This window comes from Phlebotomus papatasi, chromosome 1, assembly GCF_024763615.1.
Source record: "Phlebotomus papatasi isolate M1 chromosome 1, Ppap_2.1, whole genome shotgun sequence".
Classification (NCBI taxonomy): Eukaryota; Metazoa; Arthropoda; class Insecta; order Diptera; family Psychodidae; genus Phlebotomus; species Phlebotomus papatasi.
Window position 1 is genome coordinate 4402514 of NC_077222.1, and position 20386 is coordinate 4422899.

At 32.6% G+C, this 20386-nt stretch overlaps 4 protein-coding genes across 4 annotated transcripts; 1 reads left to right on the forward strand and 3 right to left on the reverse strand.

Moving 5' to 3' along the window:
- Positions 1 to 7: 7 nt before the first annotated feature.
- Positions 8 to 7228, reverse strand: LOC129798776 (wnt inhibitor of Dorsal protein). Its single transcript, XM_055842117.1, has 3 exons — positions 7215 to 7228; positions 2547 to 2734; positions 8 to 375 (listed from the first exon to the last, which is right to left on the reverse strand). Exons 1-3 carry the CDS (start codon positions 7226 to 7228, stop codon positions 8 to 10), a joined length of 570 nt encoding a protein of 189 aa, XP_055698092.1.
- Positions 7229 to 7802: 574 nt separating this feature from the next.
- Positions 7803 to 9135, reverse strand: LOC129798514 (uncharacterized). Its single transcript, XM_055841713.1, has 2 exons — positions 8312 to 9135; positions 7803 to 8240 (listed from the first exon to the last, which is right to left on the reverse strand). Exons 1-2 carry the CDS (start codon positions 8955 to 8957, stop codon positions 7942 to 7944), a joined length of 945 nt encoding a protein of 314 aa, XP_055697688.1. The 5' UTR covers positions 8958 to 9135; the 3' UTR covers positions 7803 to 7941.
- Positions 9136 to 13084: 3949 nt separating this feature from the next.
- Positions 13085 to 13553, reverse strand: LOC129798777 (protein apnoia). Its single transcript, XM_055842119.1, has 2 exons — positions 13445 to 13553; positions 13085 to 13377 (listed from the first exon to the last, which is right to left on the reverse strand). The coding sequence occupies exons 1-2, from the start codon at positions 13551 to 13553 to the stop codon at positions 13085 to 13087; spliced, it is 402 nt and encodes a 133-aa protein (XP_055698094.1).
- Positions 13554 to 19094: 5541 nt separating this feature from the next.
- Positions 19095 to 20008, forward strand: LOC129798778 (uncharacterized). The gene is made up of 2 exons (XM_055842120.1): positions 19095 to 19590; positions 19664 to 20008. The coding sequence occupies exons 1-2, from the start codon at positions 19095 to 19097 to the stop codon at positions 19933 to 19935; spliced, it is 768 nt and encodes a 255-aa protein (XP_055698095.1). The 3' UTR covers positions 19936 to 20008.
- Positions 20009 to 20386: the final 378 nt, after the last annotated feature.

Consider the following 20386-nt stretch of genomic DNA (forward strand, 5'->3'; position numbering starts at 1 on the left):
ATAAAGTTTAGTAGCAAAAGTACTCATTAATAACTTCTTGGCATGTCTCGCATTGAACATCGCAGCACCAGAAAAATTTACACTTGCACAAATTCTGTTTAATCCCCTGCTTCTTTTTTACTTTAAGTCCACATGCACGACACAATTTCCGGCAGGATCGTCTTTCCTGCAGAGACGAAGCATCTTTCTTGCGCCTGGAACACTGCCTACCACGCATTCCTGGCCATCCCTCTGTTACATTTTCTCGACAGTAGTTTGGAGAATTTTCCAGATATACCAGCGATTCACTTTTGATGTTCCTCTTAACACGTCCGGTGTTATCAAAAGACACTTTAATACCATGATCATACATTTTCCGGATATTTCCAGCGATATCTGAAAAATGTTCAATAAGGATCCAACAAGTCTGGAGGGAGCATGAATTAGAACTAGAGTAGCCACTGCATCTGCACTGATGTTTAAGAGCTTGCTGAATTGCCTGTTTAAATAGAACAATTAAATTATTAATAAAAACAGCAATATTTGCCATAGCTATCATAAAATCGTAAAATAAAATGAAACCATAAAATTTGTATTGTGAAAATTAAACTCTGTGGTAATTTATGAATCAAATTCGCTTAAATTTTATTATTATTGTTGCAAATTTATATCTTTTATTATTTATTTATTATTGTGAATTTCATTGCATTTATAGTTATATTGCAATCAATTCAGAAACAGTTTAAAAGTTTCAAGTATAAGTCAATTGAAATACTACATATATCCTTCCCTTGGTGTCATACCCTCTAACAGGATAGTAATGGGTCAAAATCCTGAAAACCCAAAACCTTAAAGAGCCAAAATCCCAGAAACCAAAATCCTGAATTCTTAAAAGTGACAGCAACTCCCACGATTGCGCCCGTACTTGCTGGTAGGAAAAGGAAATTTTCTGCGTTTCGTCTCTTTCAGGATTTTTGACTTTCGGGATTTTGAGTTTTAGGATATTGGCTTTAGGGATTTTAGATTCTCGAATTTTAACTCTCGAAATTTTGGCTTTCAAGATTTTGGCTTTTGGGATTTTGGGATTTTCTGGACATTAGCGTTCGGTATTTTGGCTTTCAGGATTTTAACTTTTCAGTATTTTGAGTTTTAGAATTTTGGCTTTAGGGATTTTAGCTTTTCGAATTTTGACTTTCGAAATTTTGGCTTTCGATATTTTGGCTTTTGAGATTTTGATTCTCAGGACATTAGCGTTCGGTATTTTGGCTTTTCAGGATTTTGATTTTCGGGATTTTGAGTTTTAGGATATTGGCTTTAGGGAATTTAGCTTCTCGAATTTTAACTTTCGAAATTTTGGCTTTCAAGATTTTGGCTTTTGGGATTTTGATTTTCAGAACATTAGCGTTCGGTATTTTGGCTTTCAGGATTTTAACTTTTCAGGATTTCGACTTTCGAGATTTTGAGTTTTAGGATATTGGATTTAGGGATTTTAGCTTTTCGAATTTTTACTTTCCAAATTTTGGCTTTCAAGATTTTGGCTTTTGGGATTTTGGGATTTTCTGGACATTAGCGTTCGGTATTTTGGCTTTCAGGATTTTAACTTTTCAGTATTTTGAGTTTTAGAATTTTGGCTTTAGGGATTTTAGCTTTTCGAATTTTGACTTTCGAAATTTTGGCTTTCGATATTTTGGCTTTTGAGATTTTGATTCTCAGGACATTAGCGTTCGGTATTTTGGCTTTTCAGGATTTTGATTTTCGGGATTTTGAGTTTTAGGATTTTGGCTTTAGGGATTTTAGCTCTTCGAATTTTAATTTTCGATATTTTGACTTTCAAGATTTTGGCTTTTGGGATTTTAATTTTCAGGACATTAGCGTTCGGTATTTTGTCTTTCAGGATTTTGACTTTCGGGATTTTGAGTTTTAGAATTTTGGCTTTAGGGACTTTAGCTTTTCGAATTTTGACTTTTAAAACTTTGGTTTTCAAAATTTTGGCTTTTGGAATTTTAATTTTCAGGACATTAAAATTCAGGCTTTTATAGCTTTCAGGATTTTAACTTTTCAGGATTTTGACTTTCGGGATTTAGAGTTTTAGGATTTTGGCTTTAGGGATTTTGGCTTTTGAATTTTGACTTTCGAAATTTTAGCTTTCAAGATTTTAGCTTTGGGATTTTGATTGTCCAGACATTAGCGTTCGGGATTTCGGCTTTTGTTATTTTGGCTTTTCAGGATTTTGACTTTCGGGATTTTAGTTTTTCGGGATTTTGATTCATTCGGTATTTTGGCTTTCTGGATTTTGAACAGCAACGAGGGCGAAACACTTAAAAAAAGCTTTTTTTGGTAATAAATATTTAATAATAAATAATTTGGTGCAATAAATAAATAAATAAAATATTAGAACACACTTACAATTCTCCCTGCTCGAGCGTTATGCACTTCTGCGTAACCTTGTATATCAAAGTTTACGGAATTTTCACTTCTAATCAGAAGGTTCTCCAGTAAAGCGATATAATCTACACATTTTATCAAATGATTTTCATCTGATGCAGGATTGTTGAAATTGCAATCACATTCCATAAAATTCGCTGAACAATTTTTGATCGAAGTGTAGATTACAGCTGCCACAGTTATGGCCTTTACAAAAGCTCCTTCTCTGTCCAAAGAATTGGAAGACTTCTTAAGGAAGAAATCCTCCGTCGGGCAATTCCACTGATCCCATCTAAAGACTTCCTGGCAATTCTTTAGAGCTAGTCTCTCACTGTGGCGAACAATATCAGCCAATGGGTTGAATCGAGTCTTAGACAATATCAAAAAGAATTTCAATCAATTTTCATTTTCATTCACAAAAACTGATAGTCGTATTCAACTTACTATGCTGTTCCTTATATTTACTTCGAGGGGAGGTCTATTAACATACTGAATACTTTGCAGTGAGGTTGAGCCACAAATTGGAAAAATTAGAAAAAATCCTACACAATATACCAAAAAATGCATTTTTCACTGGAAAATTTGAGGATTCTCTATGAAGGTTTGCTACAAACTGAGAGAAGATTCCCTCCCAGATACCTTTAAAAACCATTCTTGAATGAAATCTGTGTTTATTTCACAAATTTACATATTTTTTAAAGTTTATTGCGGCAAAACAGTATTATGTCGTAAAACATTAGCCCTTGTGCTGTAATCTACCTGGTACAATTGCCTAAATAGGTTTAAGGCCTCTTTAAAAGGATTACACAAAAAACCAAGACAGAAAAAATTATGGAAGAAAAATATTTAGTATATTGCTGATTTTTTTATTTTATGAATTTAGTTATTTGATTTAATTCAAATTATAATAAAATGAATTTTAGAAAAGCGTTGAAATAATTAAGAGTATAATATTTGTTTATTTACTATATTGGTACTCAATTTAACATTTAAGGTCATCATAAAACCTTTTTTCATATGATCCATTATCCAAATTTGCTTAAATTTTGTATATTGTATTTTTAAAACGAATACAATAATCTATAAAATATAAATTGAAAGATATTGCAATTTTAGTTTGGAGAACTTTCAGGGATTTATCTTTACTAAATAACTTCCTTTTCAATAAAATTATTTAATATTCAATCTTTTTTCACAAAAAATATGAAAATTAATAATTTAAAAATTACTTTATATAATTAATTTTTATTATAAAAAATAATATAGGCCATGGAATAAAGTTTAATTATAGAACGGTGGCTGCTAAAATCAAAATTCCGTATATTTCAAATTGTATTTCTTTTAGAAATAATTTTAAATGTTTTTACGCTCTGTATAGACAATAAGAGAGGTAGGGGAGACTGGGGCTGTTTGTGACAGGGGTAGTATGGGAATTTGATGACGATAATTCCAATATTTAGATTAAAAAAATACTGATTTGACAAAAATACTGTTCAAATAATATTGATATTAATTTCTAAGTCTTTTCATTTTCTCTTAGAAACAGTTTAAATCTAGTATTTAGAATTAATTATCATGCTCCAGTAATGCAAATTATGCTAGAAAAAACGTGTCCCATACTGCCCCAAATCGGAAAGGTTTCGGACAAAGCGTCAGATTAAATGTTTTATCTTCTCCAAAAATTTCAGTTATTTTCCAAGTTCCATATAGGGTAAAATTTGGAAAGCGGGACAGTTTGGAAAATGAGACCAAGAGGTGTGGAATATGGGACACCTACCTCAAAACTTCATAAAAAATCACTTAATTATTTTAATTTTGGATCAAACGATTATTAATCCTAATTTTGTGACTAAATAAAAAGTTAAAAAAAGCCTAAAGGCGTTACTATACAATCAAAGAGTGACTTGCAAGAAGAATATTAAAAATATATTGCATGCGTGATAATCATAACCTTCACACGGTAGTTGTCAATTTCTCTATTTCTTATGAAAGTTGCTTGGAAAATATCATAGTGTTTTGCTTGATTTTTTCGCACAATTTGTGAATTATTAATAAGTGCGCAGTGAAAATCGAAGGATCCATTTAGAAAATGAATAAAAAAATATTCGTGAAATATTAAAGTTAAAAGGAGAGAAATGTGATTTAATTTTGTGTTGCATTCAAAACAAGTTTTATGAAATCTTGGACAGGTTGATTCTGTGAAAGATTTTGGTGTTTTTGTGCAGTTAAATCTCGTCAACGAGGAAGAAAAGGATCCTTAATTATCCAGGGAAATGGTTGCAAAAGCAGTAGCAGCTATTAAGGAGGAAATCCCCTGGAAAAAGGCTGCCAAAACATTTCAGATTACAGATACCACTTGTTCTGACGAAGTGGTCAGAATAAAAAACCTGAAGAACCTGGAGAAACCCAAAGGGGAGCCTCTGCAGTAGGGGAGACTGGGGCAAAACTTGTCAAAACGCATATTTAATTCTCTTACGAGCTCTGAGAAAACTTAAACGTTTTATAATGAGCATATTCTTATAGGAAATTTACTGCTCTACAACATTGCAGACGACTATTTTCCTCTATCTCGAAAGAAATGTGATTTTCGAATCATTTTCTAAAAGTCGATTTTGTGGAGATTCTCAAAATTGCTGGGGCAAATTTTGTCAGTCTTCGGATAATTTGTGACGTTTTACTCTCGCAAACGTTAAAATGATCAAATAGACATATTTTTATAGGAAATTTATTCCTCTACAACTTTGTTGAAGATAATTTTTCTCTATCTTAACGAAAAATGTGCTTAAATTGAGCTAATCAGTATTAATATTTTCTGTAAGCCAAATATTCCAAAAATAGGGCTCAAAATTTCATAATTTTTTTTTTACATAATTCTTCCTCGAATCCCTTCAAACTTTGTAAGTTTAAGAAGGTTCATGAATGCTATCTAAAATAAGAAATTCAAGCCTCAGTCTCTTTTATTTTAGAAAATAGTGAATATTGAAATTTTCGTTTTGACAAATTTTGCCCCAGTCTCCCCTACTTCTAAAGTAAGTGGAAAAGGACCTGGGCGAATTGGGTGTTAAAATGGGCTAAATGTTATATCCTCTAATCAAGGTGCAATTGCTAGACAGTGCGGAGCATCTGTGCGAAATTTGCAGAACCTCATTTTGGTCGAATGTCCAGGAAGTTCTTCGGAATTAGGATTCCTCATACGTTACTCGGAAATAAAAGAGAGAAGAGGATAGCCATCTAATGTGCAAGTATTACGCAGAAAAACCTTAACAATTGATTTGCTACATATTTCATATAATATTTTGTTATTATTATCACTATGTTCATCTTTCCAAAAACTTTTGTCCCACTTTCCAAAATGTTGTCCATCTTTTTAAAATGTGTTGTTTTTTAATTTGATTGAATATTCCAAAAAATTGGTTGAAATTTCTAATAAAAACTGTTAAGATTCTGTGAGAATATTTCACAAGTTGTCTCATGATGTAGAGAAAATGGGAAAAATAAATATTTATTGAATTGAAAAGTGCATTTAAAATTGAAATTTTTCTAAAGTGTCCCACGTGTCCCACTTTCCAAAGTTTACCCTAATATTTTTTATAAAGTCAATACCCATAACTTATGGCCCATAAGTTTCTATAGACCGAATAAAATTGTAATACACTATCGTGATTTCTCCGTATACTGTTCCAAGTCAAAACATGAAAAAGTGTCCCAAATCTCTCCGATCTCCCCTAATAGAATAAAACCAGTAGAATTGTAGGGGAGACCGGGGAGGTTTGGGACAGGGGTAGTGTGGGATAAGGCGATTTTTTCAATTAATTTTTGAAATAAATGGGATTTATCCATTACTGTATCATAGACAATATTAAGATGTATCTTGACTAAAAGAACGGATATCCTCAGTTTTATTGTATTAATTCTATGAACATTTTTTTAAAAATTGATAAAAATCGTATATTTTGATGTCTCAGTTTTCCTCTTTGTATTTTATATCAGCAATATATGATCAAAACTTTTTTATCTCATTAGGTATAGCAGTGTAATCTGGGAACATATTTTTATAAAAGTTTCAGAGATTATACGCTCTTGTTTTTTACAAAAAGGTTTTAAATACCAAAACTACACGTGGGGATGTTTGGGACACCTGAAAGGGGATGAATGGGACGTTGATTTTCGACAAGATTGTAGGTGGTATGCAATTGTTTATTGTCAAAATGGAAAGTAATGCCCAGTTTCTACTGAAAATCTCCCTCTTGGGAAAACTTTACCAGTAGAGCAGATGTCTCTAAATACAGAGACAATTAAACAATCAATGTCTTGGGAATCAATAATTTCTTCTCCAGAGGATATTCGACCTTTGTCCAATCTCGTTAAAAACTATTTTTTTCGAAAATTTCTCGAATAATATTACTCTACAATTCTCATAAATTCTACAGAAAAGGCAAGGCGAGAGCTAATTCAGAGAAATAATGAGAAAACAGGTACAATGCAGTTGTTGTAAAATCAAACAGGAATCCGTCAATGAGTTCAAAACTAAGAGTTGCAAGAAAATCTACTCGCCTGAGCAATTTGATAATCATGATTGCAATATTTAGAATAAAAAAAGAAAAGAAAGGTAGATGGAAAATAAGAAGAAAATACTTTAAATAAATTGATTGACAATAAATGACTCCACTCTACAAATAAAATTGATATTAATTTCTAAGTGTGAAATAAAAGATGAAACATTTTTATTTCTTTTTAATCTGGTATTTAAAATTAATTAACGTGTTCCAGTAATGCAAATTATGCGAGAAAAAACGCGTCCCAAACATCACCTTTTGCGTCCCATACTGCCCCGCATCGGGAAGGTTTGGGACAAAACGTCAAGTCAAATGTTTTATCTTCTCCAAGAAAACTCAGTTGTTTTCCAAGTTCTATCGAGTACTTTTTACAAAGTCAATACCCATAAGTATCCTATAGACCGCATAAAATTGTAATACACTATCGTAATTTTTTGGAATAGTGTCTCAAAGTCAAAACATGAAAAAGTGTCCCAAACCTCCCCGGTCTCCCCTATACCAAAATTCTACGCAAAATATTGCAACCAATATTTTTAAGGATCGTCCAGTATAACAGCTCTACCAACAGTCGGGTAAAAAAGTATCATTATTTACTCTTGGAAAAACCCCTGATAAACTAAAACTATTAGTGAACAATAATTCAGTAAACACCTCCTAAAACGAAAAGATCATAAAAGTACTTTATGGCAATATGTTTACCCTTAATTTGGAGAAATGTACAAAATAAACAACTGCAAACCCATTTAACCAAATCTTATTTATTTCTTTACAACGCAAGAAACCCTCAAAACATTGCGACATGGGAATGGAAGCCCCTCCAGCGGCACTCAACTGATAATAAAAGAACAGCATAATGAACACTTTATTGATGTTGGCTGAGTTACAACAATCCTAAACTCTTATCTTTAAAAATTGAGACATTAACAGCTACTACAGAAACGATTATTTTCTTCTATTTACATGAGTTTTATATGATTGGATTTTAGTTAACCCAACCTGTTTGTCCATCAACTTTGTACCCATAGAAGGGTTGTTCAGATCTCCTGCTTGGAGGTTCCACGAGATTGTAATAAGGCACTTCATAAGCTGCATGATGTCGATGGTAGTTCTTAAAGGCTGATAGAATGAGTAAGAGAATGGCAATTTTTCCCACGACGATTGATTTTATCAGAAGGATCTTCAAAGTGGACACCATAAAGGGGAGGATGGCTGATTGAACCAGAAAAGGTAAAATGAACAAAGGGATAATCCTGGCAATCAATTGGAGACGTTTTCCGCGACCTGTGAATGAACAATTTGAAGATTTTAATAAATTTGTAGAGTGCAGAGAATGATTGGAACCGTCTAAACACCTAGCCCACCTGCAAAAATGTCCCTGAGGTAGTCTTCATCGAGATTAACATTTACAATTTCCCGAGGCATGTCAATACTGATCTTTACGCCTGGACCCAAACTGTAGCGCGGAAGATCATCTCCGAAGAATTCATACTTCCGGTGAGTTTGGTGGTGCTTCTTGGCCTTTGATTTGCCCAATTTGGGATTCACCTTAATTGTTTCTGGCTTTGTGATATTACCCACGTATGTGCTCTTGTATTTATGACTCTGAAATCCAGCTACAGTCGTCTCAACTTTACTAATCTTATCATTGATTTTCGTGGAGTTATTACTGAATTTCAGTGAGTTTGTCTTCCGGGAAGTTGTTGAGTCTGATCTGCTTAAAGTACTTTCAGTGCTTATTTCTAATTCAGATGAAGTAGAGGTCCTTTCTGTATTAACTTCTGATTCTGTTTTATTAAAAGATTTTTCAGTATCAACTTTTGGTTCTGATGTATTGAAGGTGCTTTCCGTATTGGCTTCTTGAATGATATTGGCAGTTGTTGAGGAGTTAAAAATTTGGCTTTCTGTTGTTTTGATCCAGGACTTCTTCATCTCGCAGAAGATTGAATGAATGTTGGGATAAATGAATATAACAATAATTAACAATTTTTTCACCATCATATTTCCCACAATTTTTTTGTTGTAATTCCTTCAAAAATTTTTACTAAAATTTTCAATTTATCAATCTCAATTTATGAATTAGCTATTCAGTAGTAAAAGTTATCCGTATCACTGTAAATCCATATTATGATCAATCACCAGGTTCACTATTGTTCTGCAATAATAACCACTGTTCTCCACTCGAGAGTTAATCATCAACTGAATGGGATTAGCTGAGGTGTCTCAATGAAATGAGAAAAATCAGAGGTTTTTCTTGTGTTTTATCAGCAAGTTTGTTAATAAGAAAACGTTCTACGTGAGTCTTGTAATCGAGTTAGTCGTGTTTTATTCTCGACCGCAGTGATTATTTTAGTTAAGACGATATACTAAGGTGGGGATACAGTTAGTGCAGATGAAGCGGATCTTGACTTTTCCATCAACATGGGACGCATCATTTGGTAATTTTCATTTTCCCGCACTGTCTCACTGGATCACGCACATTAGTCCTCATCATTCAACCACATTAAGGTAATTTGTGGTTTTCTTTTTCTCATTGACGAACTATTTGCCAAAAGATCGATAATTTTCTAGTCTGTTTCAGATATCATTTTTTTCCTGGAGATAAATGCTTTTACCTACATTCTCAATCCCATCTTACTTTCTGGAAAATGATGTAACATATTCAGCTAACGGAGAAAAGCTAATCGGTCAACTGTCCTAGAATTCTGCAGTACGGTAAGGAGACGTGTTCTTTTTAGAGCATTTTCTTTTATTGCAAATTCTTATCTCAATTTTTATACATAAAAATACATTTTTCCAATATTTTTCAATTTGCTATATTCCCAGTATTATTCTCGTGCTTTCACTTTCAAAATTTCAGCTTTATCAATAATTCCTTTAATGCCCAGCGCACAATAACTTTTGTTTATAAACATTTTTTCATAATTTCCTATGAGAGTGAGCGAGATGACTAGATCTACGTTTCATTCACTCTCACTGAAATGTCAAAAACATGTTTACAAAACAAAAGTTATTGTGCGCTGGGTATAATGCCAACCGCACAATGATTTTTGTTTTGTAATCATATTTTTTACATTTCAATGAGAGTGAGTGAGATCTAGATCTAGTCATCTCGCTCACTCTCATAGGAAATTATGAAAACATGTTTACAAAACAAAAGTTATTGTGCGCTGGTATAACGCTCAGCGCACAATAACTTTTATTTATAAACATGTTTTCACAATTTTCCATAAAGACCTCTACACATTATTGGGAGCAATTATCGTCAAAAATCGCATTTTTGACAGAATTTTTACATTTTTATCTACAGCACTGCAGGCAGTTTCCTTCAAAAACGCATTTTTTTAAGGAAAGAAATGTTTAGAGTTCATAAGGAGCAATTTTCGTCGAAAGCTGTTCTCTAAACCGAATTTTTGTACATTTCTTCCTGGATAAAATACCGTCAATTTCTTAAGGCCTTTACACATTGGCAGCAATTTTTATCAAAAATTGCTTTCTTGAAGGAAATTACATGCAATGCTATAGGCACAAACGTCAAAATTCAGTCAAAAATGCAATTTTTGACGAAAATTGCTTCCAATGTGTAGAGGCCATAAGAGTGAGCGAGATGATTAGATCTAGATCTCCCTCACTCTCATTGAAATGTCAAAAATATGTTTACAAAGCAAAAGCCCTTGGGTGCCAGGCATAATTCTTGAATAAATATTTGTATTAAATTTGAATTTAATTTGTATTTTTAAAATTTCTTTTTCTAAGATTGTTTTTACAATTCATTCGTTTTTAAGATGTCTTGACTACCGATCTCAAAATTTGAATTAAAAAAAAAGCTTTTAAATTTGACGGTTTTCACTGGCTACTCTCAATTTTATTCTAAATGAATTGAAATTTTCTGAAAATGCCCTAGATATTTTATACAATTTTATACCTAAAACATAAATAAATATAAATTATTTTTGCTTTTCAAATTACAAGACCTACGTAATTCTTTATGCTCGGAAACTCTTTAAAATATTTTAAAACAGGCTCAAATAATTTCAAATGGAAATACATTAAAACATTTCTAATAAATTAAATTTTAAAAATTTACCTACTACCTACTGCATAGGGGAAAGCTTTCAGGCTTCGTACAGACTGTCTGGGTTCGAACAGTTCATATTTTTCAATTTCAATTCATTTATTGACTCACAAATAATAATAATAATAATAATAATAATGCGGGCACAACATTCCATGAAGGAACAAGGCCTTCCCGCAAGGGGATTTGTAGACATGCATTATTATTATTTTTTCTTATACGGGATGAGATTGTCAGTCCCATGCCCGTGGAATCAAAAGCAGTGAAGCTCACTGGATGCAATTCGAACAGCTTTAACGCTATAAAAATTCCTGGTGACCTAAAGGGGATTCGAACCCGGGACACTTGCATTATAGAGCGAGTGCTCTACCACTTGACCCATTGAGTGCCCAAAATTTACTCACAAAACATAGGGTAATTCCCTCTTACAAATTTGTGGCATAAAATGTAGTAAGAAAAGGAAAATGAAGCAAAATACAGTTAAGAAAGAAAAATTAATGGCGCTGGCACACCTTTTCAATTGAGTGAAATTCAATCGATTGAAATTTTACCTCTTCCTCCTTCAAACTTAAAATCAGATATTGTTGTCTCTTTTTGTCAAACGAAAATTGAAAATGAAATTGAAATTTCAATTTTCATTTGGCAGAAAGAGACAGCCACATCTAAATTTAAGTTTGAAAGAGTAAGAGGTAGAATTTCAATCGATTGGATTTCACCTAATTGAAAAGGTGTGCCAGCGCCATAACAATTTGATTTAAAAAAAATGAAAAGGGAGATTAACCCTTTAACGACGAGACACTTTTTTCGGACTGAAAATCAACAATAAAAATTAAACTGGGAAACATAATCAATTATAAGTCTTACATCTAACCTTGGAAAGTCCAACAGAATCTGATTCGGTGTATTTTGTGTTTCTATGAACGATAGGGACAAAAATAGCCCAAAAATTTAAGTAATTTTTCTGACAATACCAATGAATAATATTTTTCACTTTAATGAAAAATATTACGTATGAGTATTGTAGTTTTTATTACCAAAAGGGTTTTGCTTAAAAAAAAATTGGAAGTATAAAAAATAAATAAAATCAATTATGAATTTGAGAATTTAAAAATTCGCCATTTTTAAGCTTAAATATTTACTCTATATCAAATAGCTAGAGACTTGCAAAAAATATTGTAAATTCCTTCAACCTTCTACTTCACAATTATGTACAGACATAAGAAAAAATTATCTTTAGGTAATCAGGAAAAATTATTTTCTTTATGGAACACCGGTGTTCCAATCGTCCTTAAAGGGTTAAAGAAATATAGGAAAGATTCCCCAGAAAAGCTATTTAAGCTATTGTAAGGAGTCGTCGACCTCGACGCAGACCTAGGACAAGGTGGCTGAATCAAATTCAGAATCTTGCCTTGGAACGCCTTGGGATCGAACCGTAACATCTTCCTGAAGTGGCGGAGGATCGAAAAGCGTGGACTGCTAATTTGGTTGTCATAGGTCCGCGACCCCAATAGGGATAAGCGGTTGAAAATGACGATGATGATGGGAAAAATATGAAGTGATCGAAGCCACAGTATGTTCGAAGCCTCAAAGCCTTTCCCTAATTTAGGCTATTTTAAGGATATTATGTTTAAACCCGTTTTACAGTAGACTCTCGCTCAATTGGCTCTTTTTCAATCGGGCGGAAAATTTTGTTGAAAATTTTCACGTTTAATTATGAAGCAACTTTGCTCAAATTCGGTGTAATTCCTCTGGTGTAATCCTGATTCTTTATAATTGAGCTCGTTTTGTAGAATTTACATTAACTTTGATGCCCAAATCTATCAATAATTTGGATGACATTTTGCCCCATATGCCCTATTGAGAGAGAGTTACTGTACTCCTTAAGACCAAGCACTGAACTTATAGCCTATACCACTTTACTTTAAATGCCAAGTTAAGTATTTACCGCAAGTATTTAATAAATTTTCCAAGTGTATCATGAGGTAAGTAATTTCTTAAAATAAATATAAATAAAATCACTTAAATTAAAAACGGTCTAATCTCTCCGGTGTGCTTAAGAACTCCAGCCTTTTTCTACATAAACTGGACTACTGATGTCACTGCGACCGTAGATGATAGATGCTGGAGATGCTGCATAGGTAGTCGGAGGCGTTGTTAATTGGGGCAATCCTCTGGCCAGAAGTTGTCCAACAGCCAGAACCAGCAGAATAACTCCGACACCCAAACCCTTAAGCGAGACAACGGTCAAGGTGGCCAGAAGAGTGGCTATGACCCCAACAACGAATGCCGTTGGAATGAGAACAAAATTGATCCTCCTGATCAAATGACGACCAAATGTTCTCGATTCTGTACAAGTACACCATAAATTAGTCACATTGTTCTTTTTATCAATTTTCTAAATGATTTTCCTAACCTCCAACACTTGAATCACTCAGCACATTTTCTTCACACAAACACAAATCGACACTTAAGATGAAGAACAACATAATCCCCTTGATGACTAATTTCTGGGTGGATGGCATTTTGGATGGATTATTTTGATTATTACTTTCACAGCTTGATCACTAAATCGTAACTGAGGTGATAAAGTAATTTGTCACAAGGTTTTATTGGTGGATCCCTCAAGTTCAATGGGGCAAAAGTGTGACGATATTTGAATACAATTTTGTCCATCGAGGAAATACGCTAAAGCCCCAATTTTCACCCAATATTTCCAGACATTTTTATGTCTGCACGTATAGTTTTAATTTATTTTGAGTCACATCGAATTGTTTTAGCTTTTGAATGAAAGAAGTCGTGCACCCTGCTTCACGATTTCCTTATACTTCCACCCATGAAGACAATAAATTAATTCGTTAAATGATGGATGAGAGGCAGCAAATAGTCAAATTAGACTCATCATGTTGGATGTGATATGCATTTTAAGTAAATTCTGCATTAAAGATGAATTTAATGTGAAAAGAAGTCTTCACACTTGGTCTTATTAGCATTCAACAGCGAATTGCATTCAGAATGTGAATATTGATTTCGCGCATTATTGCACGCAGAGTGCATAAAAAGTCGATGTATTGCCTATTATTCTTCACAAATTGACTGATTTAGAAAGTATTCTATTGGCTAAGAACCTCTATTGAAATTACTTCTTTCAGTAAAGTCAACAATGTTTGCACTTTGTTTGAAAAAGAAACTATGGGATATCATTCTTGAGATTGTAAACTTTAATGGTTTTATGCAAATAATTTATAAGGGAGAAAGAAGAGTTAACAGTTCCAGTTTAAACTGTAGATCAACTTTAAATTAGTTAAGCTATCCTCTTCTTAAGTTCTACAATTTGTAGTTACTCTTATCCAAGGGGGAGATATTAGATGAAAAATCGTGTACACCACTTCTAGCACTTCGTAAATTTGTATGGGAAACGTCAAAGACTTCCACACTTCCAGAAGTGCCATAGGTGATTTCCAGCAGTTCTTGCACTTCTAGACACTTCCAAGCACTTCCGGCGTTTGAATTTAAAAGTAATGACTACAATCTAATTTGAATTTTCTTCAACGAACGGTTAAATTATTATTTTTCGCTTTTTTAGATATCGTAATTGCATTTTAATTAAACTGAGAATAAAGCTTTATTTTAATCATTTCTCTTTTAGAAGGCTGATTTTTTAAATGAATCTAGAAAAGTTATACATGAGGAATTGATATGCAAGCGTCAATGTTATAATAAATTTATTTATTTTTCACGTAGAACATATATTTAAAATAAAAATATTAGTATTCAGAAGAAAATATGAATCAAGAAATTCTCATAGAAACAAACAGTGTATATCATCACTTAACAATTTTTTTAATTAAACAAAACTGAGACGTCTATTTTCTAAATCTCCCTAAATCTCACTTTATTCAAAGCTTTTTCTTCACCATTTGCAAAATTTTAAATTATATTTATTACTAGTTTGTTAGTTCTGACATTCCAATGCGACTCAATTGGTGAAAGAAATAAATCTAATAATTGCATTACAATATTCGTTTCTTGTTTCAGAAAATTTTATTAAAATTCACAAACTAATAGTGATATTCGTCTAATTTTTTATTTTTACTAGGAACGTGTTCATAATTTAAACGCAGTAGAACAACTACCGTCACTATACGTGCAATGTCATTCGCATTCTTGGAAATCCTTATTGATAATTTAAATGTCCAAATAACTTACTTGTTTTTCTTTAGATATCTAATTCTTAATATTGAAAAAAAAAATATTACGCTGTTTTTAAGTAATAAATTAGCAATGAACATAAATATCCAGAATTATTATTAAACAATAAAAAAGACTAGTCTGTGTATAATTTTTAACATATATACTCATGACATTGAACATATTTAATTTAGGTTGATTCAAGTTTTGTTATTATGTTGTTATACTTTTAACGCTTTTAACAAAACGTTTTTAAAAGTATATTTAACGATAATTCAAACAAGATAGAGTATAATGAAAAAGTAAATTAGGGGATACCTACCAATTAATGGTCAAAAATTTTATACTGAAAAACTCACGGTTTTGGACTACAAATTAAGTTCTAAAAAATATCCAAAATTCTACCAAGAGTATGTACATTTTCTTTAAATTTTAATCTCTCTGTTTACATCATTGTGTAGAAAAATTTAAAAGAATTTAAAATATTCTATTTAAAAGAATGTGAAAATGACATTTTGTATATGAATCATAATATATAATATATGTCCTTAAAAGATGCGAAAATTCAGTTTATCACGCTTCTAAAAAATAGAGTTCGTTTTATGTTAAAAATATTATTTTTGAATACAAAAAATACATAAAAGTTTATAATAAAAAAAATATATATATTGTCGAATTAAAACTCAAAACCAAAAGAACCATATGTATAACCATGTATATATTTGCCTCTGGAGGTTGATCACCAACGCTAAGACGGCGGTGGACGCAATGATAGGAAAAGACATAGAAATCACTATTTTTAAGCATTTGTATAGGAATGAACATCTTTTTAATATATTTAAAATAAACAGCTATACATTGTAAATATTCTTTGGAGAGCGAATAAATAATAATAATAATTATTATTATTATTATTATTATTGCAGATTTCTGATTTATACTACTTTAGTCGTTGTGTTAAAAATAGAATTTCAGAACTTGAGTCGTAAATATTATATAAAAATAATCATTTATATATTTTTTTAAATTTTCTGTCTGCATGTTTTTCATTTTTTTTAATTCTTCGTTTTTTTCTGAAAGTAGTACCGTCGTTGCGGGTGACTTTGCACGTTTTTTCGCTATTTTTCAACTTTACCCTCTAAAAATGGACAGTTAAAGTGAAGGGAGGGGGGTGAATGGATAAAATTATTTGTGTTCAGTTGTTAATGAATGGATTTCGTGCCACTAACATTAATTTTATAAAATTTTACTATGTTAAAAAAAATCAAGAAAAAAGGCTTGCACTGGGGGTAAGGTGCGGGTGACTTTGCACTTTTTAATAAATTTTAAAAAATCAACAATTTCTGATAATAAACGACAATGAAGATCTTCACATCTAAGGGTAAGATGCACGAGATCTACAAGATGACGTGGTCGCCATCTTGATTTGACGTTTCTGTCCGCCATTTTGAATTACTGTCAAACCCTAAAACTGGTCCGATTTGGTTGAAATTTTAGTATGTTCTAGCTGATGTCAAGACCTTTCTAAAACGTATCTATGTTCCAGTCTACGTCAGGTATTTACCTTGATACAGAGGCTCAAAGTTTAAAATTTTGTAATACTCATATTTTGGCGCTCTTTATTTTTTAATCTTCAATATTTAAAACCTAAACGAAATGCATCAGTAACCATTAAAAATAGTTGAGTCTTTAATTTTATATATTTATTTACTCTAACATAATTTAAAAAAATTAAACGAAAAGTGCATTTAATTTTTTTTTTATTTTTCATCTTTGCGAAAACAGTTTTTAAGATTCTCAAATAATGCGCTGTTATAAACAAAAACATTACTTTTCTTTTTGTTTGTTTATTAGATCTCATCGCCTAACGATAGCGCTGTCTTTTTTGTGATGGTTTTGATAAAAGAAGCTCCCTGTAGTTCTGTATTCATGAAAATGTCAAAATTTTGAACTTTGAGCTCCTATATCCAGACAACCACTTGACCTAGGTCGGATTTTATATATGTTCTGAAAAGGCCTTGGCATCAGCTACAACATACTAAAATTTCAGCTCAATCAGATGAGACTTTTGTTTTGACAGTTATTCAAAATGGCGGACAGAAACGTCAAATCAAGATGGCGATCATACCATCTTGTAGATCTCGGTCATTTTATCTTAAGTTCCCACAAAATTGGATAATTTTTAGCCAAATACTTCCATAATAAAGCTTTAGAAAGATCATTATATGCAATTTTATGACATAAATCATGCGTTCTTAGGAAGATAATAGAGAAAAAAAATATTTTAATAAAAATAATCAACAAAATCGAAGTGGATTATTCTAGCCAGATAAATTTAGATTGGATTTGGACAATTTACTACTCTGAAATCCATTTTGGAATTGTGCCTTCAGATAACTTTTTCACGGAGCCGTTTTTTGACAAAATACCTATATTAGCATTTCATTGACTATTACTGAAACTACAAGAATCCTTTTGGGGATCATTGTACCTTACTTGGTACATAACATATCCCTATATACTTTGACATGGTAGACCGGATTGGCGAACACTATCAATAAGTGCTAGAATTTATGAAAGTCTTACGGACAGCAGAGTGCAAAGTCACCCCCCGAGTGCAAAGTCACCCGCAACGACGGTAGGCTAAATTAATATCCTATAATTTAGTTTTAGTCATTCCCGATAGTTTTCAAGCTAAACCATCTCAAAGAATTGACTACTATTATACTCATTACACTCGAATATTTTCTAACTGAAAATCATAATTTGAAAATTTTTGCAAGGAATTCCATTAAGTTTCGTCCATTGCAATAGATGGCATTAGTTGAACGATATTTGAACATTTTTACGAGAATTTCGATGAGGAATTGACGATAATTGCGATCAAAAATTACATAAATTTAGTTTTCCAGGACATGTTTTAATTGCGCTATATGTTTACCAGCACTTTTCCTACTGTACTTAAATGAAAAAAGCAAAAATAATTTTATTTTTGAGACTTCCACTTCCGCAGTATACTTCCATCTCAGTGTACACCACTTCCAAGCTAATATCTCCCCCTTGCTCTTATCTCTATCAATTAATTTAATAAAATTTCTTTTTAAATTGTGCATACGGGAAAGTGTGTCAATTTCCATTTGAAAATCAATTAAAAATTTGCGGATTGGCCAAATTAGTCCAATGATAACCAAACACGTTCGTTGCATTGAAGAAAAATAGTAACAATTTGATGGTAACGATAGTGCAACTGTATCCTAATCTATAAACCTATATCCAAAGCGTTGATGACGGAGAAAATTATCTATTTTCAGTGGTGGATGGCTAAGAAAAATTGTGTCATTGTGTAACTGATCGATTTCTTAGTGGTTATATCATCATTTGACGCTAGTATAATTTTCCATCCAGGTGAACAGTTGTCTTTTACGGTTAATTGAGGCACACAATCTTCTTTTAGCACTAAATACCGTTGATGTTATGATTTCATAATTCCTTATTGAAACGGTCTAGGCCAGTCACTAAGTCAATGGTGTGTTCTTGATCTTGGAAGGAAAGATCAGGAGAAAATTGTGCTCGAAGAATGAGCAAAAAGCAGTTGATATGCACAACACCTTTAATAGATCACATTCTGCACCACTCATCAGAAGATATGCAATGAACTTGTCTGTCAAGATGAGATCCAATCATTCAGAACCAGCACCTTTAGTTGTTCAGTGACTTCAAGCACGATCGCATTCTTACCAAAGAGCTCCCGTGAAAGAGTCGCGATCGTGTGCAAATGATCGATCACAAAACCGTTTTCTTTTTTAGTGACTAAAATTCAAAAGTGATCCTCCAACGAAATAAAAGCCCCCCAAATCACCAAAATGATCGTTAAAATGATGATCTTTATTTGGTTGGTGTACATTGTAACCCCATCTGTCTGTCGTGACTTGAAATCACCGCCCAAACGTTCACATGAAATTGATCCTCACCAAAATAGTAAATTTTATGCTAAAAATGAAAGTTCCATCACATACATCAGGGCGTCAATTCCAATGAAAATCTTCCGATGTATGAAAAGGTACAATATTGTGAGATGCATGAAGCTGTTCTTGCTCCAGAGAATGGAACGAAATCTACCGAAAAATCTTGGGAATACCGGAAATATTACTGGTGACTTCCTCGATCACATCCTAATGCGAGACTCTGACGATAAATTCGATTTTGAGGCCAATTATACAAATCTGCATGATCACGAAATCGATACCAGACTCATAAATACCATTCAGCGATTCTTTGCCAATAGAGAAATTAAGTTGCACTTCATTCCGGGAATGGTGGTAAAGGTGCGGCCAAGCAAAGAGAATCAACTGGAATTGTCACTGAAGAAAGGTATACCTCATCCAGTAAAGTGCATTTTCGTGCTCTGAATAATATTTAAAAAAAAAAAAAATTCTTTCCCCAGCGGACACATTCATAAATACAAATTCCACATTGGGACGCAAGAAACGACCACTTGAGTACATTTTGAATGTAGGAATACCTGCCTTAATGTTGCCAGTAATCCTAATGGGATCAGTGCTACCCATGGCCCTGCCGGCTTTTAAAATGGCAACGATACTTTCCGGAGTCGTTAACAAGGCAGCCCTTCTGGCGGCAATTTTGTACTTTGCCAAAAACTATTCCGATCATCAGAAAACATCAGCTATCTACATGAGTACAAATACAATAGCATAGTGATCAATTTCATAATAATATACATATTAAAAAGAAATTTTTAAAGTTAATCAATAAATTTGGAAAGAATAAAAATTTCGGTGTAAGCTTTTTGGACATAGAACCTTGCCCACGCTCGCCACGCTAATCGTCAATTCAAACAATTAGGGTACGAGGGGGTAATTTTGAATCAAACCTTAATTTTTGAATTTTGAGATTTCCCCATTTTTACTGCTCGAACTCAAAGGGAGAGAAGCTATATAATCCACTTTTTTTTTTCAACTTTTCACTCACCTGGAGCACGAACGGTAAGAGATATCGACTTACGATCTTCAGTAACCCCCCCACAAATGAACACTATCTCCAAACTGTTTTTTTTTTCTTCCTTTTTCACCCCATCCTCTTCTTCCCCTCCAAAACCATGTTATTTGGTTTATTTCGAAGACGGCTCCAAGGATTTATTTTATTTTTG

What these genes read in the sequence shown, in the direction of transcription:
- LOC129798514 (XM_055841713.1), bottom strand. Translation starts at nt 8,957, where the DNA reads ATGATGGTGAAAAAATTGTTAATTATTGTTATATTCATTTATCCCAAC. An exon ending in CATTTTTGCAGGTGGGCTAG is followed by an intron (nt 8,241 to 8,311) that starts GTGTTTAGACGG and finishes GTTCATTCACAG; the next exon opens with GTCGCGGAAAACGTCTCCAA.
- LOC129798778 (XM_055842120.1), top strand. Translation starts at nt 19,095, where the DNA reads ATGATGATCTTTATTTGGTTGGTGTACATTGTAACCCCATCTGTCTGT. An exon ending in GGAATTGTCACTGAAGAAAG is followed by an intron (nt 19,591 to 19,663) that starts GTATACCTCATC and finishes TTCTTTCCCCAG; the next exon opens with CGGACACATTCATAAATACA.
- LOC129798777 (XM_055842119.1), bottom strand. Translation starts at nt 13,553, where the DNA reads ATGCCATCCACCCAGAAATTAGTCATCAAGGGGATTATGTTGTTCTTC. An exon ending in GAGTGATTCAAGTGTTGGAG is followed by an intron (nt 13,378 to 13,444) that starts GTTAGGAAAATC and finishes GTACTTGTACAG; the next exon opens with AATCGAGAACATTTGGTCGT.
- LOC129798776 (XM_055842117.1), bottom strand. An exon ending in TTCAGCGAATTTTATGGAAT is followed by an intron (nt 376 to 2,546) that starts GTGATTGCAATT and finishes AACATTTTTCAG; the next exon opens with ATATCGCTGGAAATATCCGG.